The 20,762-nt window shown below is 47.2% G+C and overlaps 1 protein-coding gene and 1 long non-coding RNA gene across 2 annotated transcripts; both read left to right on the plus strand.

Moving 5' to 3' along the window:
* Nucleotides 1–1,990: 1,990 nt before the first annotated feature.
* On the plus strand, nt 1,991–10,106 carry COPS7B (COP9 signalosome subunit 7B). Its single transcript, XM_009282383.2, has 6 exons — nt 1,991–2,158; nt 3,371–3,446; nt 5,008–5,096; nt 5,687–5,889; nt 7,183–7,288; nt 8,754–10,106. The coding sequence occupies exons 1-6, from the start codon at nt 1,997–1,999 to the stop codon at nt 8,910–8,912; spliced, it is 795 nt and encodes a 264-aa protein (XP_009280658.1). The 5' UTR covers nt 1,991–1,996; the 3' UTR covers nt 8,913–10,106.
* A 7,511-nt stretch (nt 10,107–17,617) lies between these two features.
* LOC103901483 lies at nt 17,618–19,095 on the plus strand. Its single transcript, XR_657736.1, has 2 exons — nt 17,618–17,702; nt 18,606–19,095. It is a non-coding gene; the product is annotated as an uncharacterized LOC103901483 (long non-coding RNA).
* The last annotated feature ends 1,667 nt before the right edge of the window (nt 19,096–20,762 follow it).

Below are 20,762 nucleotides of genomic sequence, written 5' to 3' on the forward strand. Positions count from 1 at the left end.
AAACCACCCCCTGCGGCAGGGCTCGGCCCGCTCGGTGGGGCACGACTCCCGGCCCGGCGGAGCCCGAGGGCCCTCCCGGGGGTCTGTGGGGACGGGAGGGCCGGGGAGCCCGGCTGCCTCCGTGCCCTGCAGCCCGCCTCCCTCCTGTGGGGTCTGCGTGCCGTTTCCTGCCCTGAAACCCCTTCAGGTACCTTAGAAAGGCTGCAGCAAGGCATGGCTAGGGGGAGAAGCCCGGTTTATCCCCGTGTATGGGTTATTGTAGCCTTTGGGCAAGCTCCGTTAAGGTGTCTTCCATTTGTATTTCAGTCACTTCTCACCAGGGTGAGTCGGTTGTGGAAAGAGCAGCGAGGTCGTCGCGGTGACGCGGCTGTGCAGACAGGTTGCAACAGCAACGCAGTTGTCTGAACGTTAACTTGGAAAGGGGCAAAGAATTGGCATTCCTTTCCTAGCAGGGCATGGGTGCAGCTAACCAGTCTTTTGTAACCTCCTACACCGGTGTGTGTTTTGGTTACCTGTGAGGGAGGACAGTGGCTTGGGAACTGTGAAATCTGGATTTCATTCCCAGCTCAGTCACTCTGTGCGCTCTCCTGAGAAAATTGTCAGTCCTCTGTGTCTGTTTCCTTATCTGTGAGCAGGGAGAGTAGTACCGATGTACCTTCAGGTGTATTAGGAAGCCACATTGAGAGTTATCGTATTGTAGGGATTTCTCAGTTGAAACTGAGGTACTATTCAGTCAGGCTGCACGTGTGCTGTTGATGAAAAGAATCCCAAAGAGATTTTACACTGAGAACCGAGAAATCTTTGTGTGGAGAGTGCAAAAGATTGCCCGCTTAGGTTGAGACCATTTGTACCTGCAGGTGTAATGGAATGGAGTAAAGTGTATTTTTAGAAGTTGACTAGTAAAGGAAGCTGGCTGTGTTGCCTTCACAAGTCTTAATTTGGTTAGGCATGGCAAAACAGTGCAAACATCTGTGTGGCTGTGCCACCCCCACGGGGGCAGATGTGGTCCCAGTGGTCACACAGAATGAGACAGGTTCTCTGGTGTCTGGTTTTCTTCACCAGAGTAAGGGTTACATGCTATGCTTGAGAATTGTCCGATACAAACATAACACAAAACCCCCCTTATCTGCTAAGTTCTTTGTTTGGTGTCTGAATAATATGCTTCGGAAGTTTTTTCTTAGTTGTTTGTAAACAAATAACTTGTTTTGTTGAACTTGTTAATAAATTCTGTTTTACATTTCAAAAGCAACATGTTGGTGCTGGGAGACAACATGCACACCAGAAACGTCAGGCAACAGATGAAGACAAAGACGTCTCTTTACAAGGACTTAAATAGAGCCTTTGTAGAAAGGGTATTTTTATCACTTCAGCTTTCCAGTTAACCCAAAACACATTAACTGTACAATGTAGACTGGTAAGCTACTTACAGGCCACAGTTGTTTTTGCCTTTTAGGCTAAGAACGCAAAAGGAATTATGTACGCACGCTTTAGCTATAGCCGATGTCAAAGGAAAAGGTACGATGTGCGGGCCTACAAGGTGGATCAGTTCTTCACAGAGAATTAAGTTAGCTGCTGTTTTGAGGCTGTGTAATGAGGAAGGAGGAAGTCTTAGCTGGCCTCTAACAGACGTAATAATAAACATCTTTGCAGTTGGCATTATTTGGCAGCATCAGTAGAAGGAAAAGTCTGAAAACAGCATGGAATCTAAACTCCTTTCCTACTAGCAGGAGTAGATCTTTTTAGGGAACTGACCAGACAGTCTGCAGAAATTTTGCTCAGGTGTTGTGTGAATCGTTTTTGCTCCCCAGGTAAATCAGCATTCGAACCTGCTGGGTTCCTGGCCTGTCCTCTGAATGCTGAAGAAAAACCTGGCTCTGCTGACGCCAAAAAGTTACTCTGCTGAGCTTACCTTCTGATCCACTGCCAGACAGAATTCAGCAGAGGAGAAAGGATGTATTAATATCATGTTCTTTTATTGACAGATTGAAAACCTAGAATGGCAGGAGAACAGAAACCGTCCTGCAATCTTCTAGAGCAGTTTATTTTGCTAGCCAAAGGTACAAGTGGCTCAGCTCTGACTGCTCTTATAAATCAAGTGCTGGAGGCTCCTGGGGTTTATGTCTTTGGAGAGCTGTTGGAGTTAACAAATGTGCAAGAGGTAAGAGAATGAGTTTCTATTATAATGCCCCTTCTGCACTGCCAGTATAAGAGATCCCCAGAAGTTTCCACAGACAGCCTGTGCGTGACATTTCTGTGCCAGGAAGGGCCTGGTGCGACTTAATCTTGGTTCCGAGATGTTTGTGTATGAGAGATTGATGTTGCTTTTGCCTGTATATATTAGATGTTAAAAAATACTTATATAAAGCTTTGCTACCTTAATGCGATTGCTAATACAGCAAAAACCTGGCAGCAGCACAGTAACAATTTTAAGAAGGCACCTAGCCAGCCAACAACGAAAAAATCCCTTTCTACTCCTTCATTGTCCTGGAAAGCATAACTTCAATGGTCTCCAAAAGTCTTCATGAACAGATGTCTAGTGTATCAGGCCTGGGTGGTAACCAAACCATTTCAAACCAAGGTGGAAAGTAAGTTCCAGAGCTTTTACTGAGAATGCCTTGCCAGCACTCGCCTCTACTACAATGAGGGAATCTAGGTTGAGTATCTCTGCAGCTGGGGTAATGTGGCGTACAGCAAGTTTGGCTTTCCAAACGGGATCTTAGATATGCCGAAAAATGCCTCTATGGTTATTCAGCATCAAATTGCAAGTATGTTTTTTTCCTGGATCTGTGTGTGGCAAATGGTATTTAAAAAAAAAACCCACTCCATAAAAATCACTGCTTGGTGCTGCAGTTATTCCAGTGAAGTGTTTGCATGTGAGAGGAGTGCTATTACTTTCAAATGCATTCAACTTACAATGTTCTAGCTTGCTTTGCTTTGAAGTTTTTGTGGCTCTGCAGGTAAGCTGTCTTAGCTTTCCCAGTAATAGCAAGGATGCTTAACCAACCAACACCATTGCCTGCTTGCTTGTCACATGATGAGAAGAGCTGGCCCTGTAGGACGTCAGCTGAAATTGAGTTGCCTTTTTCTTTTGCCTCCTAAGGGGCTGCACAAAGCAGTTGACAGTCCAAACTGTAGTTAAGTTCTGGTGCATAGAAATGGCTAGATCATCTTGACTCTGAAACTGCTGAAATTTGCTGCTGCTCATGAGGCCTTATAAAGGGTCCAGCTCTTTAAGATCAGGACATAATTACTTTTATGGGTACTACTTGTCCTATATAGACTTAAAACATGCTCTGGAGAAGTCGCCTACCAGTGTCGTATTGGCTGTTACCGTGTTACATGGAGTTTCTTTTGTCGTCTTCCCATCCAGCTTGCTGAAGGGTCTAATGCTGCTTATTTCCAGTTGCTGAACCTGTTTGCGTACGGAACGTACCCAGACTATGTAGGTAAGAGACTGCCGCCTGTTTGCAGAGTACGAGACTGGGTTGCCCTTTAGAATTGTCAGAGGCAGTTCTTTGCTTTCTGTGGTACCTGGTACAGTGTGGCTGGGTGAAAGTGTCCAAGAACAGAATTTGCTTGGGAGGAGAATTGTTCGTAGGGGCTCTCTGGGTCATATGTGCTTTTTAATTGCTAAAAAGTGGAGGAAGGGCTAGAGATGATGGTCTTTTACTGGTTTGGATTAGACTGCAGCACTGGATTGAATTGGTCTGTAGCAGTATTCATTGACGTTCACAGGCCGCTTACCTCTGCGGAGTGCAATTTCAGACATCTGTTTTGAAATTTAGATGACACCGGTTATGGAAGCTGCAGAAATCTTAGACAAAATTGTTCTGCATTATTTATAAAAACCTGTAAGGTTTATGGGATAACCTTTTATTCTGTGATGGCATTGCTGAAACAAAATGAAGCATTTCTTAGCTAGAATACAAATTGAAATAATGACTCTTATACAGCTTCAGAAGGACTATGTGTGAATCATCTTAGTATCTGTCGAGATGTGCTTTTATCTCTGGTGCTTATGCTTCCATTCTGCTACGATTTAATACTTCATTTGTGGGTAGCAGCCTAATCCAGACCATTACAGTGTGTGACAAATAATTCTGTCATAGTGCTGGCTATCACTGTGGTGGATGAGCTATCTAGTTCCTGTAAGGAGAAGTGGCATCCGTAAGTGCAAGGACTGGAAATTCCAGTGGCTGTGGAGCAACATGAGCCTCATGAATTCTGTGACTGATTAGAGGATGTTTGCTGTGCATGGGTCTTGTGTCCCAGCATGTGACAGCACAGTTCGTTCTTCCTTTTCTAGTGAAGAAAGAGAAGGGGGGAAAAGTAGTCAAAATGTAGAGCACTGAATGAGGTGGGATGGATGGGAGAACTTGAGTGGCCCTGAAACACTAATTTCCATTAAAGCAGATATTTTAAAGAGTTTCTTTGCTTTGGAAAGCCGCTGGTTTCCTTTCTGTTTTTAAATATTCATGAGGCACATGAATATAATACAATGACAGTGAGGCCATGTAAGTATCTAGATTAATAATTTTTCCTCTCTTCCTCAGCCTGGTACTTTACACTTTCAACCCTAAATTCGGCAGCTCTCCAGAGAAATAAAACCAGCTGTATTTACAACCAGATCAGCAAAGGGGGAAGATTTTATTCTGTCAGCTCGTTAATGAAATAAAAATGACTTGGTGGTAGAAACAAAGCATTGACCAACCGTTTTGGCAGGACACCACTTGTGTAGATGTGAATTATGTTCTAATTCCAAAACCAGAATTACTAAATAAGCAGAGAAGAATGGAATAGCCAACTTGTTTTTTAACTTTTCCCCTCTCTCCCTGGGTGTGCTAATCTGCCATCAGCCGCAGCGCTCTCTGCTCACCAGCACTCACAGTAGCTGAAGGGGTTCAGCCTTTCAGGGTTTAGTGTAGTGCAACTAGCCTGAAGTTCTGCAGCCTGGATTATATAATTCTTGAAGGAAAGTCCTGAATCTTGTCTTTTGAACATTAACAGCAAACAAAGATAACCTGCCTGAATTAACAGCGACTCAGAAAAATAAGCTGAAACACTTGACGATTGTAAGCCTGGCTTCCAGAATGAAGGTAAAGTGCACTTTGTATGATAGCAGTCATCTTTTGGTTTGTTTTTGTTTTTGAAAATAGCATCAATTCCATAGCATTGAAGTTGTATCGGACTGCGTGAGTACTCACAAAAAATCCTGCAACTAGGAAAATACCTGTAATGTAGAGTGTTCTCTCGTGGTACATTTGGGACATTAACTTAGTGGACTTCCATGGATGAGCTGTAGGGGTGTCTGAACTGCCATGCAAATTGGTCAGTAAGGGCTGCGAAACTTTGTATGGCTTCTTTCACTGCTGGAGGTGGAGAATCAGTCTTAAAAACACTGACTTTTTGTTCTAGAGAAAACTAAGCAACACTTTTAATTTCTTCTGCAATCCTATTACCTTTTTTCCTGCAGAACATGCTGTGCCAAAGCTTCAGGAATTACCAAAGTTGTGTCAGAATATTATGTAGCCTAGTAGCAGGCGTTTGTTCTGTCATGATCAGTCACTGCTGTACTTGCAGGTTAAAGTGTAGGATACAATAAACATTTGGGTCTTGACCTTCTGAGACTTAGCTGTTCATTTTGGCTCTAGGACTGTTAACTTATTCTTGGACTTGCTGTTTTTAGTGCATTCCCTATTCTGTGTTGCTGAAGGACCTGGATATGAGGAATCTGAGGGAGCTGGAAGATCTGATTATTGAAGCGGTTTATACAGATATTATCCAGGGGAAGTTGGATCAACGAAACCAGGTGCTAGAGGTGGATTTTTGTATCGGCAGAGACATTCAGAAGAAGGACATCAGTAACATTGTCAAAACACTCCAGGAATGGTGAGGCAGTCTCTCCACCTTCCTTGTTCCTTGTACGTAGCTTGTCCTGTCTTTTTTTTATTCCTCAAAGTTTCAAGCGCTGGCTCAATTTTACCATGTTCCATTAACCAGGAGTCTTATGCTGTAAGGAGGCACTTGAAGGAGCACTCTATTGGGCAAGTTTTCCAAGATCCCACCTAGGATTTAATTTGTGTTATATATCAAGCCAAACTATACTAGGTCTTGAGATTCTGCTCTCACCGTCGCTTTTACATGGCAGAACCCTAGCGAGGAGTCAAGGGTCTTCTCAAACAGCCATGCCGAACTGGACTCATGGTCTTATGGTGGGAGCTACCCCCCTTTCTGCTGTTACACTTGATAACAAAAACAGAACTGTCCATTACTTTTCAGCCTTTTTCACTGTGATGAGAACTGCGTGGGCAAATTCTAGAGAATCACAGTTCTTTGGAGGGGACGTCTCTTCAAGTTTGAAGTTTCAGATGCCTTTGCCTTCTGTTTGTTCCTGCAAATGCAGGCTGCATGCAACCATATTGGGACTGTGGTACTATCTTTTCGTACCTTTGCCAGGAAGCTGCTGCTTGTCTTTTTGTAGGATTCCCTTCCCACCCAAAGAAATTCCCCTGTAGAGTGTGGAGCCTGTGGCAGGTTCTGAGCTGACTGGGAATTGCGTCCTAGTTGCTATGGTAATGGGTGCATGAAAAGTAATTAAACTGCTGTGCAAATATGCTGTCCTGAGGTGGGGGCAGGTTTTTTGCTTCTCTACTCCCAACTCCCTCAATCCCATCTCAGCGGGAGGACTCTGGCAGCTTCCAGGACCTTACAGCACTGTTTGGAAGGTAACAATGAACCCACTGCCAATTCCCTTTTTGTCCTCTCCAGTTAGGAGTTCTGTGTTGGAGGAGTGCTCTTGTCTTTTGAACACTTAACAGGCAGGGGGATTCTCTCAATCTGACTTTTTTGTTTAATTTTAAAATTTTACTGACTTTTGAAAAATGCGTTGCATCCCGGTTTAAGCAGTAATTCTGATTGAAAAGGAAGTTGAAAGTGCATTGAACCTGTGCTTACTTTTTGATGGGCCGGTAAGAGTAACATGGACTCTCTAAAGAATGCTGTGAAATACATTGAGTAAACAGCAAAGCTTTTTCTTGCCAGCTTTTTGGAACTCTAATCTTTAAGCAGGGACTATCAATTTAATAATCTCCTAAACGTTTAGGCGAGCATGACTTTTCAGATTGCCTGATTGAGCTGCTCCAGAGAGAACTCGTAAACACTGTTTGACATTGTATCTTACAGGTGTGATGGTTGTGAAGCGGTTCTTTTAGGAATTGAGCAGCAAGTACTTAGAGCCAACCAATACAAAGAGAACCATCACCGAACTCAGCAGCAGGTAGAGATGGAGGTGGGTACAGAGTCACTTCAGACTGCTCTATGCTTTTTGATAAATGTTTGTTTACTGAAGAAAATAATCTGGTAACACCTGGTTAATGGTTGTGGCTTCTCTGAAGTAGGCTAGCAATCATGCAAATCAGATGTGCTGGTCTGGGGTAGGAAGAAAACACATCTGCTTCCATGTGCTGGTAACACCACAAATATAAAATTTGCCCACTCTGAGCAGGCTGGAATTTTTCTTTATAAAAATACACTAGGTGGGTGCACTACCTATAGTTTCCTGAATTGATTTGTTAGGAAAAGCATGCTTTTAACACAGAGCTTGGATGCAGTTCTGTTCCTTTTGTGCAAGGCAGGAAGGAAGGAAAAAACAGTTCACTTTGTTTTAAACCTGAAAGTGTAATTAACAAAAGTCTCTCGAGTCTCGTTGCTTTTGCAAAAAGTGCCCTTGGCAGCTTCCTTCGGGGTCTTTCTCTTGGAGTCAGGCTGAGCACCCGGACAGGGCTCTCTGACACGCTCTCTTCAGCAACGTGACCTGGGAGCGCTCCTGCCTCTGTTGCATGCGCAGCTAGGCGGTAGATGGCAGCACGGGCACACGATTTTAGCCCCTGCTGATGTGTATTTACTTATGAGAACAAATCTTGGCTAATACAGCTGTAAAGGTGAAAATGGTCCTCCCGAGACACTTGCTCAGGGTTTATTTCTTGCAGAGTGCTGCATCCCTGCAGGTTTACTTTTGCCTTCTTAAGCAGCGTATGCTTGGCAGCTTGATTGGCATCCATAGCGCATTTGGTTTGCCAGATGCCTTTGGCCTGGAGTTGGCACACCTGACTCCCAAACTTGGTTTTTGCCTGTGGGTTTTTTTTAAGGTTTGTTCATGGTATTTCTGGTAAGCCCTACAGGGTTCCAGGGGACAGAGTATGGTGCCTGGTGCTGTATCTCTCCTTTTCAGCCAGAGTAGCAGAAGCACTACTGCTGCCTCCCACGAAACCAATTTCTATTCCTGCTTCTAGCAAATATCTGTGGCTCAGACAGCCAGCTAGGCCAAATAGCATTTTCCCTTTTCAAGCACTGTCCTAAGTGTAAGTTTGTTTCTTTCACAGTCTCCTTTGTCCTTCCTGCTTCTGGCCAACATAATGGTAGGGTGGCTGCCTTCTGCACCAAGGCAGTAGTAGGTCCCGCCAGCCAGCCGGATAGGTGGTACGATATTGTGCCATTGTCTCTTGGGGGGGGGAAAAAGTAATCTCTAGTTATTCCGTATTAGAGCCAGACTGGAAATATTAACAACTCTGGCTGTAAGTGACGATGAAACATTACCTTTAATAAACACAAGTGCAAAGCCTGTTTCTGGTGGGAAAGTTTATTTTATAATCTCCACTCTATACTCTAGGGGTTTTTCAGTATGTTTATGAACAGAGTTTCTACTGCAAGGGGAGGAAGAAGCAGGTGCTGATTCACTGTCTCTTCTCGGCCAGGTCACAAACATAAAGAAAACATTAAAAGCTACAGCCTCGTCGTCGGCACAGGAGATGGAACAGCAGCTGGTAGAGCGAGAGTGCCCTCCACACACAGAACAAAGGCAGCCCACAAAGAAGATGTCCAAAGTCAAAGGGCTGGTCTCCAGCCGTCACTAGAACATACCATCTAAATGTCATTCAGCTAGGAATGACAACAGGAGGAGCGAAAAAGGGCCTGTGTCTCCTTTTTCAGTGGGTTCTGGGCCAGTCCCTTCCAGGCTGGCAAATAAAAGCCCTGTTTGAATACAGCTCCCAGTTAGCAGCACCTGGCTAAGTTACACTGTGCAGCCCCTATTCATTTCCAGGGTGTTCCTGTTCTGGTCCTGTAAAGAGGGACTTCTAAAGAGAGGGACTAACCAAAAGGGGCAGGAAAAAAAATCTGTGGACAGTTTTGCTCCCTCCCAGCCAGTCTCACTGCTGCTTAACCTTGAGGAAGCTGCTGTACTAAATCAGATCTTGGGAGAACTTCTGTAGCAAGTGTCTGAATCCCAGGGTTGAAGTGTGGCTACCAAAGCCAGGCTGGGAGCGAGGAAGCCATCAACACAGATCTTTTTATTCCCAAAGGGAGCACAGAAAGGTTTCTAGGTCAGGAACTGCTTTACATGGAAGTCTTCAGCCTTTCCGCTACCCCTGTCTATTTTAAACTGGGGTGAAATTCACACTACCTCGCTCTGTGAAGATGAGATCCAGTGCTGGGCTGTTTACTTAACTGTCTGTTTACTGCCCTTACTAAGCCCTTTAATCTCTCACAGATTTGAAGCACTGTTCTGCATCTCTGAGGCCTCAATACAATAAGGAGGAAGCAGGCTGCTCTTTCAAGCCTTCCTTCTTGCAGGTGGTTAGGGGCATACTAGAAACTGTTCCTTCTGAATGTGATGTGACCTCCCAGAGCTGCTTGTGAGTTCTTTCCCCCATTGATACCTTCAAAGGGTAATACATTTGCTCTTCCTTGGATGCTAGCGACAGAGGTCTGCATGGGAGAAGAGCCCGTTTAGCATCATGGCAGGCTGGTGGCCCAGGACCCACTGGCAGGGGTCGCAGCAGCATCCCCTTGCTGAAGCAATGGACTTGACTAGTCTTTCTGAATTCTGGACACTTTCAGGTTGTATTTTCCTCCCTTTTTTGTACATTGTTGTGATTCTAAAGCATTGCAGCCTTTGTTTTGTGTTTTTTATTTGTTACAGACTAACTTCAGGTGATTTGCACCTAGTTTGGCAAGGTGTGGGGGTTTTTTTTAAGGGGAAGGATGGGGTTGGCATTGAAACAGCAGTTCACAAAAAAGCACATTTTAGAAAAAAAATTAAAAATGCTGATTTAATGTCAGAGTCTGGAGTCTTGGCTTTAAGGCTGCTTTAGGCTTGTAGTTCAACAGCACTTACTCACTTGAGCATCTACTTGATTCTTGATGTTATGTTACCAGAAGGTCTGACTAATCTCCCTGATGCATCCAGGAGGCAGGGAAGTGCTCTTCCCGTTTTGTCAGTAGTTCATCTTTGTCCAAATCTGTGCAGAAGGATCTGTGGCAAAGCCAGTAGCTGTGCCCAATGTCCTGAGCCTTAAACACCTTTGATGCCTGATTGTGGAAGGTTTGTAGTTGTGCTCTGTCTTAGGCCAGTCGATTCCTTCCTCTGGGTCTAGCAGAGTACTGCTTTGTAGTTTGGCCCTTGCATTTCACTTCGCTCCATGCTGTAAAGAGGAGGGCTTTCCGTGAGCGGGTAGGGGAGCTGCTCAAACAGAGGACTGTGACAATGCTTCAGTCCTGCAGCCAGCTGTCACCTGCACACGCTTGTGCAATGCATGTGCCTTCCTCTTATTGCTACCAGAATTCTTTGCCATCTGTGTGTTTTCAGTCCTCAGTCACAGGACTCGTCGTACACTTGTGAAGGTAAATTCCTCTCCTTTTCTTCGCCTGCAGTGCAGGCCCACCAGCGTTTAATCTTGAGAGGTGGATCTAAATACATCCCATCCAGCTGCCTCTGGGTCAAGTCCCTTGGTTTCTGATTCTTTGCAAGCTCTCTCTTCCCCCTAGAAATACTAGCCAAAAAATTCCCAGTGAAGGATGTTAAGTGAATAAGCCCAGAGCACGAAGCCTTCCCTATACCTCAAGGGAACTGTTTCTCAAACAGTGGCAGTGCTAGTTTCTGTACTAGCTTCTCCCAGTGTTCAGCTGACAGCTTCTCGGGAGATGTAGGTGGACTTTGTGTACCCGAGTATAATACATCTGTGTGATGGAGATGGACTGAGCCTGTTTCTGGCTTCCTGCATGGGCAGCTGCAGTGTACTGGTCATCCAGTTCCTCACTAGATTTGACTAGCGAGGAGAGGTTCTGTGGCCCTCACTACCTGTTTTCTTTCCTTCCCATTTTTAATATTAGTCCTGCAAAGAGGCAGGAGGAATACAAATGCCTTTGGAAATCGTTTTAGCTCCTCAGGAAGCCACAGTCTGCTGGGGAAATAGATGTGAATTTGGCATCCTTGGTGTTTATTCCTTGCCAGTTACAGGAGTCACATTAGTTTGCTGAAGCTTCTTTAGTGTGTTGGAAGTTTTTGAGTTTGTTCTTACGTTTTTTCTGTTCTCAAAGCCTGGCTGGGGGTGAAGATCTTATTTATGCTTTGGTACACATTGCCTTTGATCAGCAAGGGAGGAAAGAATACTTTGAATAAAGAGCTGTCCCATGCTTGATGGCGAGAGAGGACGGAGAAGGGAAAAGGGTATTGGAGGGAACTGAGCTGTTTGCATGTTTGGCTTTCCTGGTGTGCCAGCAATGCGCTTTGTGCCGCAAAAGGAGGGGGGCATCTTTGCAATGAGCCCAGTCTGAGATGAGTCATTAACAAATGACATGCACGGAGTACCTGGGGGAGGCAAACAGCTCTGCAGCAGCTGGTTAATGAATCTGGCTCGATGGAAAGAGTTAGCAGCTATTCCAGGAATGAAGCAGAAGGCATAGTTGTTAACAGGGAAGGATGCAGGAGGTGCTATGATGTTTGAGAAGGACAACGGATAAAGACTGCATTGGCTCCCTGTGACTACAGGGAGGGCAGCAACTCGGAGCAGCGGAGTTGTGTGAATTAGGGGCTGGTGGGGGCTGAATTGCGGACTGTTTCGAGTGGGGAGTGCCTGGCGAGCTTAATTGTGCTATGGGGACAAGAGGGAGATGGAAGCAGAGGTGGATTTGATGCAAACTCCCATGTATTGCGTGTACCTGCTGGAGGCAGCTAACACAGCTTGTCTGAGCACTGCTGGACACTGTTCCCTGATGTGGGGAGAGCATCCTGCCCTACTTTGTTTTATGGCAGCAGTGGGCTGCTCCAGCTGCAGCTGACTTCAGGATTGCAGCAGGACAGAGTTTGAGCTATTGAACTTCTGTTTATGCCCTCCACCCAGAGGGAGACAAAGTAGATGGAGCTGCCTTCCCTCTGCTTTTCAGGGCTTTATTGTCTAGCTTCATGTTCTGCAGCTCCGCTTGTACTAGTGCTTGTTTAATATGGAATTGAGCACTGAGCTGGAAAATGGAAGAGAGGATCTCGGCTGATTGCAGTGCTGGTAGACTGCCCTAGCCCTAAAGCTGTGCCTCATGCTAACAAATGTCCCTGGCATTCCTGCTGTGACTCAGTTGATACCAGCTAACATCAGGCAATTCTGGAACATGATAAAGCAATGCTGATGTCAATCCTTTTACAGAAAAAAGTTTTGGCTTGAAATCTATTGTTCTTTTACTTCCCTCCTCACCTCCTTAATAAGCTGAATGCTAGCTTAGTCTTCTGTTGAGAGCAGGAGGGAAAATCAGTGATGCTGACAGACCCTTCTGTGTTCAGATTTGAGACCCATCCTGCAATCAGTCTTGTGCAGGCTTCTGAAATCCCATGGGTGCTTGTGGAGCTGCATGCAGGCTTGCAGGTCTCTCTCCAGGGATCGGGTACAGGAGTAGGACCTGCAGACCTGCTCTCCAGAGTGAAGCTGGGGAAAGTGAAGCTTTTCTTCCCATAGAAGAGAGTGGTGGTAAGAGATGGCCATTCTCCCACCAGCCCAAAAGTGAATTTTGCTGAACAGCTTTCTGTTCCTGGAAGAATGGAAAATGATACAGAACCCAGTGGGTGTTTTTGTTTTTGCTTTTAGTGTTCTGCTTATCCTTTGAGGGGAAAACCTGTTGGTCCATGTGCACGAAAAGGAAGTCGGGCTTATTAATTGTGGGGGAGGCAGAAGTGAGAGTGCCGTGAACTTCGACGGCTGTATTAGAACGTAACAAATCACGTGGGTAAATCAGACTTTTCCTAAACTTTCAGTTCTGTACAGGTTTATATGGGTGCATCTAAGCTGTTTAGAGAGGCCTCTGATTCTGAAAAGCAAATAAAGCCCAGCTCCTGCTGGGGTAAAACAGTCAAAGTTTACGGGTTCCTAGGCCTGTTGGTGCTGCTGCTTGTTACTTCAGTATCTGAGCCTGTTGCAAACTTTGCAATGGAGAGAGACAACGTTGCTTTTTATTATTCCGAATAATGGGGAAATGGAGAAATTAAAGAACCTGCCCCACAAGTATATAGACCCAGCTAGCCAGATCTCTGGCACCTGCTCCCATACTGTTGTTTTTCCCCCCTGCTAAGTCCTCTATAGCATCTGACCTAACGCAAGGGAACCAAAAAGTGAAACTGTCTAGCTTAGTTTTGTGTAATCTGAGAGAGAGTAACCCAGGGGCATCAAGAAAGGTAAATTAAAGTTTAGAGTGATCTCAGTTCCTACTTGTAACCTCAACCTTGTATTTTTATTATGGAATTTTAACCTGACAGTCTGATTGAATTTCTCAGCAGAGTTTTTAGAAATATGTCATTGTTTCACTCTGCTCCGTGGCGAAGGTCGGTGTCTCTCAGGGACTGTTGACATTTTGTTGATATTTTATCAAGTTTGGCCCTACCACAGAGCTAACATAGGTAAGTGATTGAAGCTAGAGAGGTGTCCTGTAAGGAGGGTGCGTATTTACCCCCTAGCCTGATTGCCTGCACCCTGCTGCTTAGTGGCACTGTGGTGGTACCCCCATCTCTGATTAGTGAACCAGGCAAAGGATTAGGCAGAGCAGCGCTTTGCTCGCTGTCTCCAAATGCACAGGCACGCATGCTTCTTTTTCCCACAGCGTGTAGACCTTGTGAGATGCCCTGATGTATTTGCTACAGGTTGTAAATTGCATGAGTGCTGTGACCATGGCTTTTTCTTGTCAAGAAGAAGAGAAGGTGTCCCTGCTCTAGCGAATGAACATACACACTGGAAATTCTGGGTGGTAATGGGATGCCATAATGTCATTTAACAGTCCTGAAATGTGTATTTCCCCACAGAGTGCAAAAGAATTTGTGCCAGTAGTCCTCTCTTGGTGTAATTTTAGTAGAAGGTAGGACACCCTTCCACAGCTCCAGGTCTCCTATAGAGGCTTGTGAATCTCTGTGTCATTAGGGCATTTTTTAAACGCTCGTGCATGCGTGATACCTCTGTGTTTCCAGAAGAGCTGATTGTGGTGGGTAAGTGAAGCCTCGCTCCATCAGAGATCGGCCTTTTTGTGAGTATTTTGAGCTTTTCTGACTATAAGGCCATATCTTTATGGGTATGAAGTTTGGAAGTAGCGCTGTCTAGGCCTCCAGACTCTTCCTGAAGGTGCTGTTTATCTCATCAGCCCTGATGTTTCAGTCGCTGTCTCATGATCAGCACAGTCCTAAGGCTGATGCAATAAGTAATGTCGTGGTGTTTCATTGTCACCTTCGCAGCTTTTAGAGAGCACCAGTTCCTACAGGATCACCTGCCAGCTGTGATGCTATACCTTTTACATCACGACTGTGAGATGACACCTCTCCTTGCTGGCAGACAAGCCAGGTGGGCAGGCATTGCTCCTCAGAGCTGCTCTGCATCTAGGGAGGCGCAGGCTGTTGCCTGGTTTAGCGTAATGGAAATCAAGGACAAGGACAGTGTTATAAGTAAGGGGCAAAGCGCAGAGCTGTGTCCTATTTCAGCTCTGCTACGGCTGCAGAAGGCAACCTTGGGCAAATGAGCTCCTCTGCAGCTGCGTTTCCCAGGACAGCCTCTCTTGCGTGCTGACTTTGTGACAGAGGTTTGTAAAGTGCTTTGGTCTGGCTGGGCAGCGGGTGCGCTGCTGATGGAATTGAAGAAGATGCACGTGTATGGGAGGGGGGAATCTTAAAGATTTTTAAGCTTTTCTAGAAGTCATCTTCCTCCTGTGTACCGTACCCTTCTTTTCCCCTGATGCAGGTAAGGTGGTCCACCGTGGGAATATCGGCCTGGGGTGTTACGGGTAATATGCCAGGTGAATTATGGAAGGGGCAGGAAAAATAGCCTGTGCTGTTTTCAACAATATCAAAGGGATGCTACCTAATGATTTTCCTATTAGCTCTCTTCCCAGCCTGCCAGAGTCACTACAGAAGTGTCATTTACAAAGGCAGTTTGCAACTCATTACCCTGGATTTTCACCGTAGTTCTGCTCCAGAGAGCGTGGGCTTTTGCTGTGCCCCAACCTAATGAATTGCCTGATTCGGTTAGTGCTGCCATCCCTTCTGACAAGGTTAGTTGCTGACTGACAGGAAGGGGACTGGATTCAATTCCCTTCTTGTTTTCGACTTGCACTTGTGTCAAGCGCAGGCTCCCTCTGGAAGCTGCCCTGTGATCCCTTCCCTTTGTTTTTCTGCATTCTGAGGGAAGCAGCCCATGCTTGGAGGAGTCCTGGAGCAAGTGGCAGGGGCGTGTGTGCTGCTGCCCCCAGCAGTCCCTGCTTAATGGCTCAAGTCCCTTTCCAGCTGGAAAATTCCACTGCTCTCCTGCTCTGGGGCTCTGGGCTTTTCTTTTTCTTCATTGGTTTGGGATTTGCTGTCACCTGAGCTGGGCTTTGTAACTCTTCAGCAATAAATACCTTGGAAAAGCTGCATTAATGGTACCAGGGAAAAACATGCAATGTGGGCTGGGGGAACAGAACTGATTTCCCACATGTTAGAGGGCAACTGTGCCCCTGTTGTGGGAGCTCCAGGGTCTGCTCCGGCCTGTTTGGGCTTTGCAAGGCACCTGTACAACAGCGCTGGAGAAAGCTCTTGTCCTTTTTCACTAGAGAGCAGCGTGCTTTTTTAGGCTGGGGGGCCTATGGCTCATCTCATGCTAGGAATAGCTCCTGGAGAGGGGAAATCAAGGCTGTTCTTATGTCATGTCACAAGCGCTCCCACTTGGAAGCTGAACGTGGCTGCTGCTCGTTCAGCTGGTAGAGCAGGAAACGTGTAGGTCCCGTGAGTGCTAGTCTGACCTGAGTGTGGACAGAGGAGCTTGGGAGTGTGTATATACACCTCTGCTAAATGCCATTCTCCGAGTCCCCTGTTGAGATGTCGGATGCCACCCCCCTGAGGCTGCAGCTTGCATCCAGGACAGCTCTTGCTGTTCAGTTATGCCGTCTCCAGGCTGGGATTTGGCGAGGGAGTTACCCAGTGCTGGCCCTGGATCCTTTTACTGGATGTCGTGAGGGTTTGACCTAGCTGGCCCACAGGGGAGGCAGTGATGCGAGATCAATTTGTTTCTGCTGTGCGTGAGGCCTCCTCCCCTCTTAATTAGATTCCTGTGGCCCCTCTTTTTCCTGCTGGCCTTGTTTCCTACTGAGCCCCTGTCAGGGAGACCCAATTGTGGCCTTATCAGGTGCTCGCTGTGCTCTAATGAGCCGTTTCCGTTTCCTGTTCTGCCTGTCCCACCAACCGGGGAAGGTGCTCGTCAGCGCTCTGAAAACTGACCTCTACTCGCAGTGCCACGCTCTGCCCGTCAGACCCACCGGTCTGGCTGTGCCGCGTGGGTGCTAAGGTTGAGTGGATCTGAAAGTTTTCCCAAGTGCTCTTTCACCCCTGAGTGCTGCCTTCTCCTTTGCACATCAGCTCACACCTCCATGTGGGCACAATGTTCCCGTCCTGCAGGTGGGAAACCAGCATGCTGAGGGACAGGGTGACTTACCCCTGGTCAGAGCGGAAGCAGCAAAGCGAGGAGCCAAGCTGTTATCCCCTCCCTCTGCACGGGGAGCTCTCGCTCTGATCGCTCCCCTTCTGCCAAACTAGTGTCCTTTTGCAGTGCAGCTTTGTCCTTTTCCTTGGGCTTGCTCTTTTCCAGGAAGCCCAGTGGATGGAAGGAACCCGTGCTGTGGGGCTGCGCTTTTCCCCTCGGACTACGCTGCAGAGGAGAAACAGGAATCCAGACCGTACGCGACCCCAGACTGTGACCTCTGGGATCTCCCTGACCCGAGCTCGGGCTGTGCCTCACATACGTTGTCAAATTTTGGGGACTGAATTCCTGAGACCAAGTTCCCTCTGCTCTGTCGAGGAGAAGCCCTCTGTCACCAGGCAGATGGTTTTATTCCAGCTCTGGCTCTGCAGCAAAAAGCCAAAGCTGGAAGGGGAATTGGCCGCACCTTGGTCCCAGCCTGGCACTCTGTTATGGTCACTACTTCATGCTCAAGGACCAGGACTCTGCGGGCGACCCGCGGTACCATCTTCTTACACCCCTGTTCACACCTGGTGTGCAAGGTCTGCGCAGTAAGTGATTCCTTATTGTCCCTTAGGTTTGCTGGGTGACAGTGGACAGTCCCCTCTGACGGACATCTCTTTAGGAGCTCCTGGCACAGCCCTTCCTTCCCTCTAAAGGTGTGCAGAGCCAGTAGGGTGACCTTCATGGGTGTTGTATTTGCCTTACAGAGCCCTGACGGTGGGTTGTCATTACCTATGGACATCTCTGGAGGGCTCTAGCTGAGCCCGAGGCAGGGCACTGAGCTGCCAGCTGCCCGTCCTGCCGCCCGCCCTCCCTCCCTCCCAGGGTCTTGATTTTGTTCCCCATAGGCAACGCCTTACGTGGTCCGTCAGCTGCTGCTCCCATCCAGCTGGACTCTCTGGGCACCGCGAGGTGGGTACCTGTCTCTGACGGAGGCTTTGCTCGTACGAGGCTGGAAACGTCATGTGCGCGCTCCTAACCTGATGATTGAGCTGTCGGGTGTCTGGATGAATCCTCTTGTTCTGTAAACATAATGTTCTCTAATAGTTGGGGAGAATCTGGCTGGAGGTTTCTATGGTTTCCTGGTGGTTGCTAAGGAAAAGGATCTTTTTGCCTCTAGGTCTTGGTGACTTTCTTTTTGCCCTGTCCTAGGCACCAGAGCCCAGCAGAACATAATGCTCGTTGTTTCCCAGCCCACTACAACGGTCAGGGCATAATTTGTGACTCCCGTCACGGCTGGGCTGGGCGCCTGCCACTCTTTTTTTTTTTTTTTTTTTTTTTTTTTTTTTTTTTTTTTTTTTTTTTTTTTTTTTTTTTTTTTTTTTTTTTTTTTTTTTTTTTTTTTTTTTTTTTTTTTTTTTTTTTTTTTTTTTTTTTTTTTTTTTTCCCTAAGGCCTCTTTAGGCCTCTTTGAAGAATGAGACCAAAGAGCCTTCATGCGGGAGTTTGCGTGTTTGCTGCGCTCCCCGCCCCCTCGCTTGCTGTTTGCTTTAGAGCTCCGAGTCATTTTAATGATTTATTTCATGCACTTTACATAGCAAGAAGCTGTAGCAACAGCTGTGTCCGTGAATCCTTACCAGGCAGCCCTCAGTATATTTTGGTCTGTCTACGCATTGTCCCAGGCACAGTTAAATAAATCTCTGCTGGAGGAAGGGACTTTACAGCTTAGCAGCGAAGGTTTGGCGAATGGGAATATCAGCAAGATACTTAGTGAGCTGCTGGATCCTAGAATAACAGCGCCTCCGGCATAAAGCTCTGTTCCCACTGGCACAGCCGGGGGCCGGATCCACCGCGGTCTCTTTGTTGCTCTCAGCAGGGACTGCGTCTCCGTACGGCGCCCAGCGATACAGCTTTACTTACGGGATGAAATTTGGACCCAAACCTGCAGGCTGGAAGTGGTTAAAACGCGCCTAGGCCAAACGCTGCTCTTGTCGCACTGCTGTCTGTCAGTCCAGATCTCGGCTGTTGAATGTGATGGGCTTATTTCCAGGGGTGCCACTCAGGACCTGGGCGATAGATGAGTTGCCCGAGGCCGCGTGCTCTCGCAGGGGGTTCAGCTGGGTTCTGCAGAGGCTCGCAGCTACATGCAGCGCCGGGCAGGATTCGGTCCATCAGAGCACCGCAGGATTTAGGCGCAAGTTTACTTTTGCGTATGGGATCAAAGCTTAAAGTATCAGCTGGCCTTTCTCTCGCTCCTGACTTTTCTAAAACATCTGAACAATTTCTTCTTTAACTGTTAAAATCAATCAATCTGACGTTTAAATTGTATGTGAATTTGATAAATAAAGACAGGTTACAAAATGCCACACGGAATGATTTTTTTTAAAGTTTTTCAACTACTTAGGACAAAAAAAATGTTACAATGCTTGACTTTTCATTTAGTTACATAAATAATTTTTTTTATAAATATCTCTTTATAAACAATATATAAATAGCTTTACAACATAAATACATTTATGCATGACATGAATTTACAAACAGCAACGTTATACAGCTGGCTTCATCAGTCTCTTGGAAAAGCACTGTCCCTTGTCTTGGTGAGTGTTTGTATATATAATATATATAAGATAGCACTTTTTAAAAAAATAACAAAACCAAAACAGCTGGTGCCATGACTCCTCGTACCAAAAAGAAAAACACAGCCACATCTTTTGTCCGTTCCGGGGGGGGGTGTCTCTGCTCTTCTAGGCGTTGCCTGGGGGATGGCCCTGCCTGGCCACGGTAGGAGAAAATGGACTATGGATTCAAAGCCCTGCGAGGAATGAGAACAAAGTGCCTGTTAGTACTTGCCATACGACACCCCTTACCCGTCCCAAGCTGAAGCCCCCGTGAGAATAATCCTGGCATGGGCCCCGGGGGTGCTGAAGTCAACAGAAAACCGCTCTGAGCTTTTTGCTCGTGCTAAAGCAAGGAAGAAGCTCACCCTTTGCTTTTGGGCTATGTGGTATTTAGGGGAGAGGCTGAGGGAAGCGTGCTGCTCCTCCTGGTCCTGGGTCTAGCAGAAATCTTTTTTTTTTTTTCCTGATGAGAATTTAACAAGAGAGGATGGGTGCGAGCTGGCTGCGCGGTGTGTGCGCGCTTCTCGGAGCCCTGAGCTGGGCGATTCCTTGGGAATACTGAGGAGCCACTACAGGAGGGAGCGGAGGAGCAGCACCCATCCCTCCGGGCAGGGCCAATGACCAGCGTTGGCATCCTGCGGGCACCATTGCGCCCCGCTCTTCCCATTGCTCCGCAGAGCAGCAGGGTGTCTGGATCCAGTCCCCTCCGCGCCTGACTGCGTTACTGCAGGGCCAAGGCACGTCCCTTTGAGGGGGGCAGTGCCGTGCTGTGGGAAGAAGAGTGAGAGGCCTGGGCTGCAGCGGGCAAGTGCTTCCCCAGGTGTGAGTTCAGCTGCGTGCAACCTGCTGGCAGGGAACAGGCCAGGGTGGTGCCTCGCTCCCCCCAGCACCCTTGGGGAGAGCTGGTAAGGGAGGAGCTGCCATGCTTCTCCCAGACGGGTCACTGCAGGGAAGTGATGCTTCTCTTGCCTATCGGTCCCTAAGCAGAGTGGCCGTGGAGTGCTGTGGGAAGAACTTCTCCCAGCTTCCTGTAACTTGCTCGGATGCAAAGCCCGGGTTAGGAAAGTGCTACCCTGGGCTGTCACCACAACTAGGAGACACCTGGGGAACTCATGTATTGTTTTCCGTTGAATTCAATTAATTGGAGCACGGCTGAGACAGGCGCCTCACTAATCCTCCCACCACAGGCATGTGGGGGGTACCCTGTCCTCCTGAGACATGTCCATAGGTCACCTGTGTCTGTCAGGCGTAGGGGGCTCGGAGCAACTGGGAACGTATGGCTGCACCAGAGCTCCTTCTGCACCCTCCCTGGAGTCTGCGGGTCTAGTTCACGCGGAGAGGAGAATCTAGCCTGAGCTGCTGCGGGAGCGATGAACTACAGCCGGGGTGTCTGACCCTCTGCAGAGGCAGGCAAG

Source organism: Aptenodytes forsteri, unplaced genomic scaffold (genome assembly GCF_000699145.1).
Source record: "Aptenodytes forsteri isolate BGI_AS27 unplaced genomic scaffold, ASM69914v1 Scaffold404, whole genome shotgun sequence".
NCBI classification, from domain to species: domain Eukaryota; kingdom Metazoa; phylum Chordata; class Aves; order Sphenisciformes; family Spheniscidae; genus Aptenodytes; species Aptenodytes forsteri.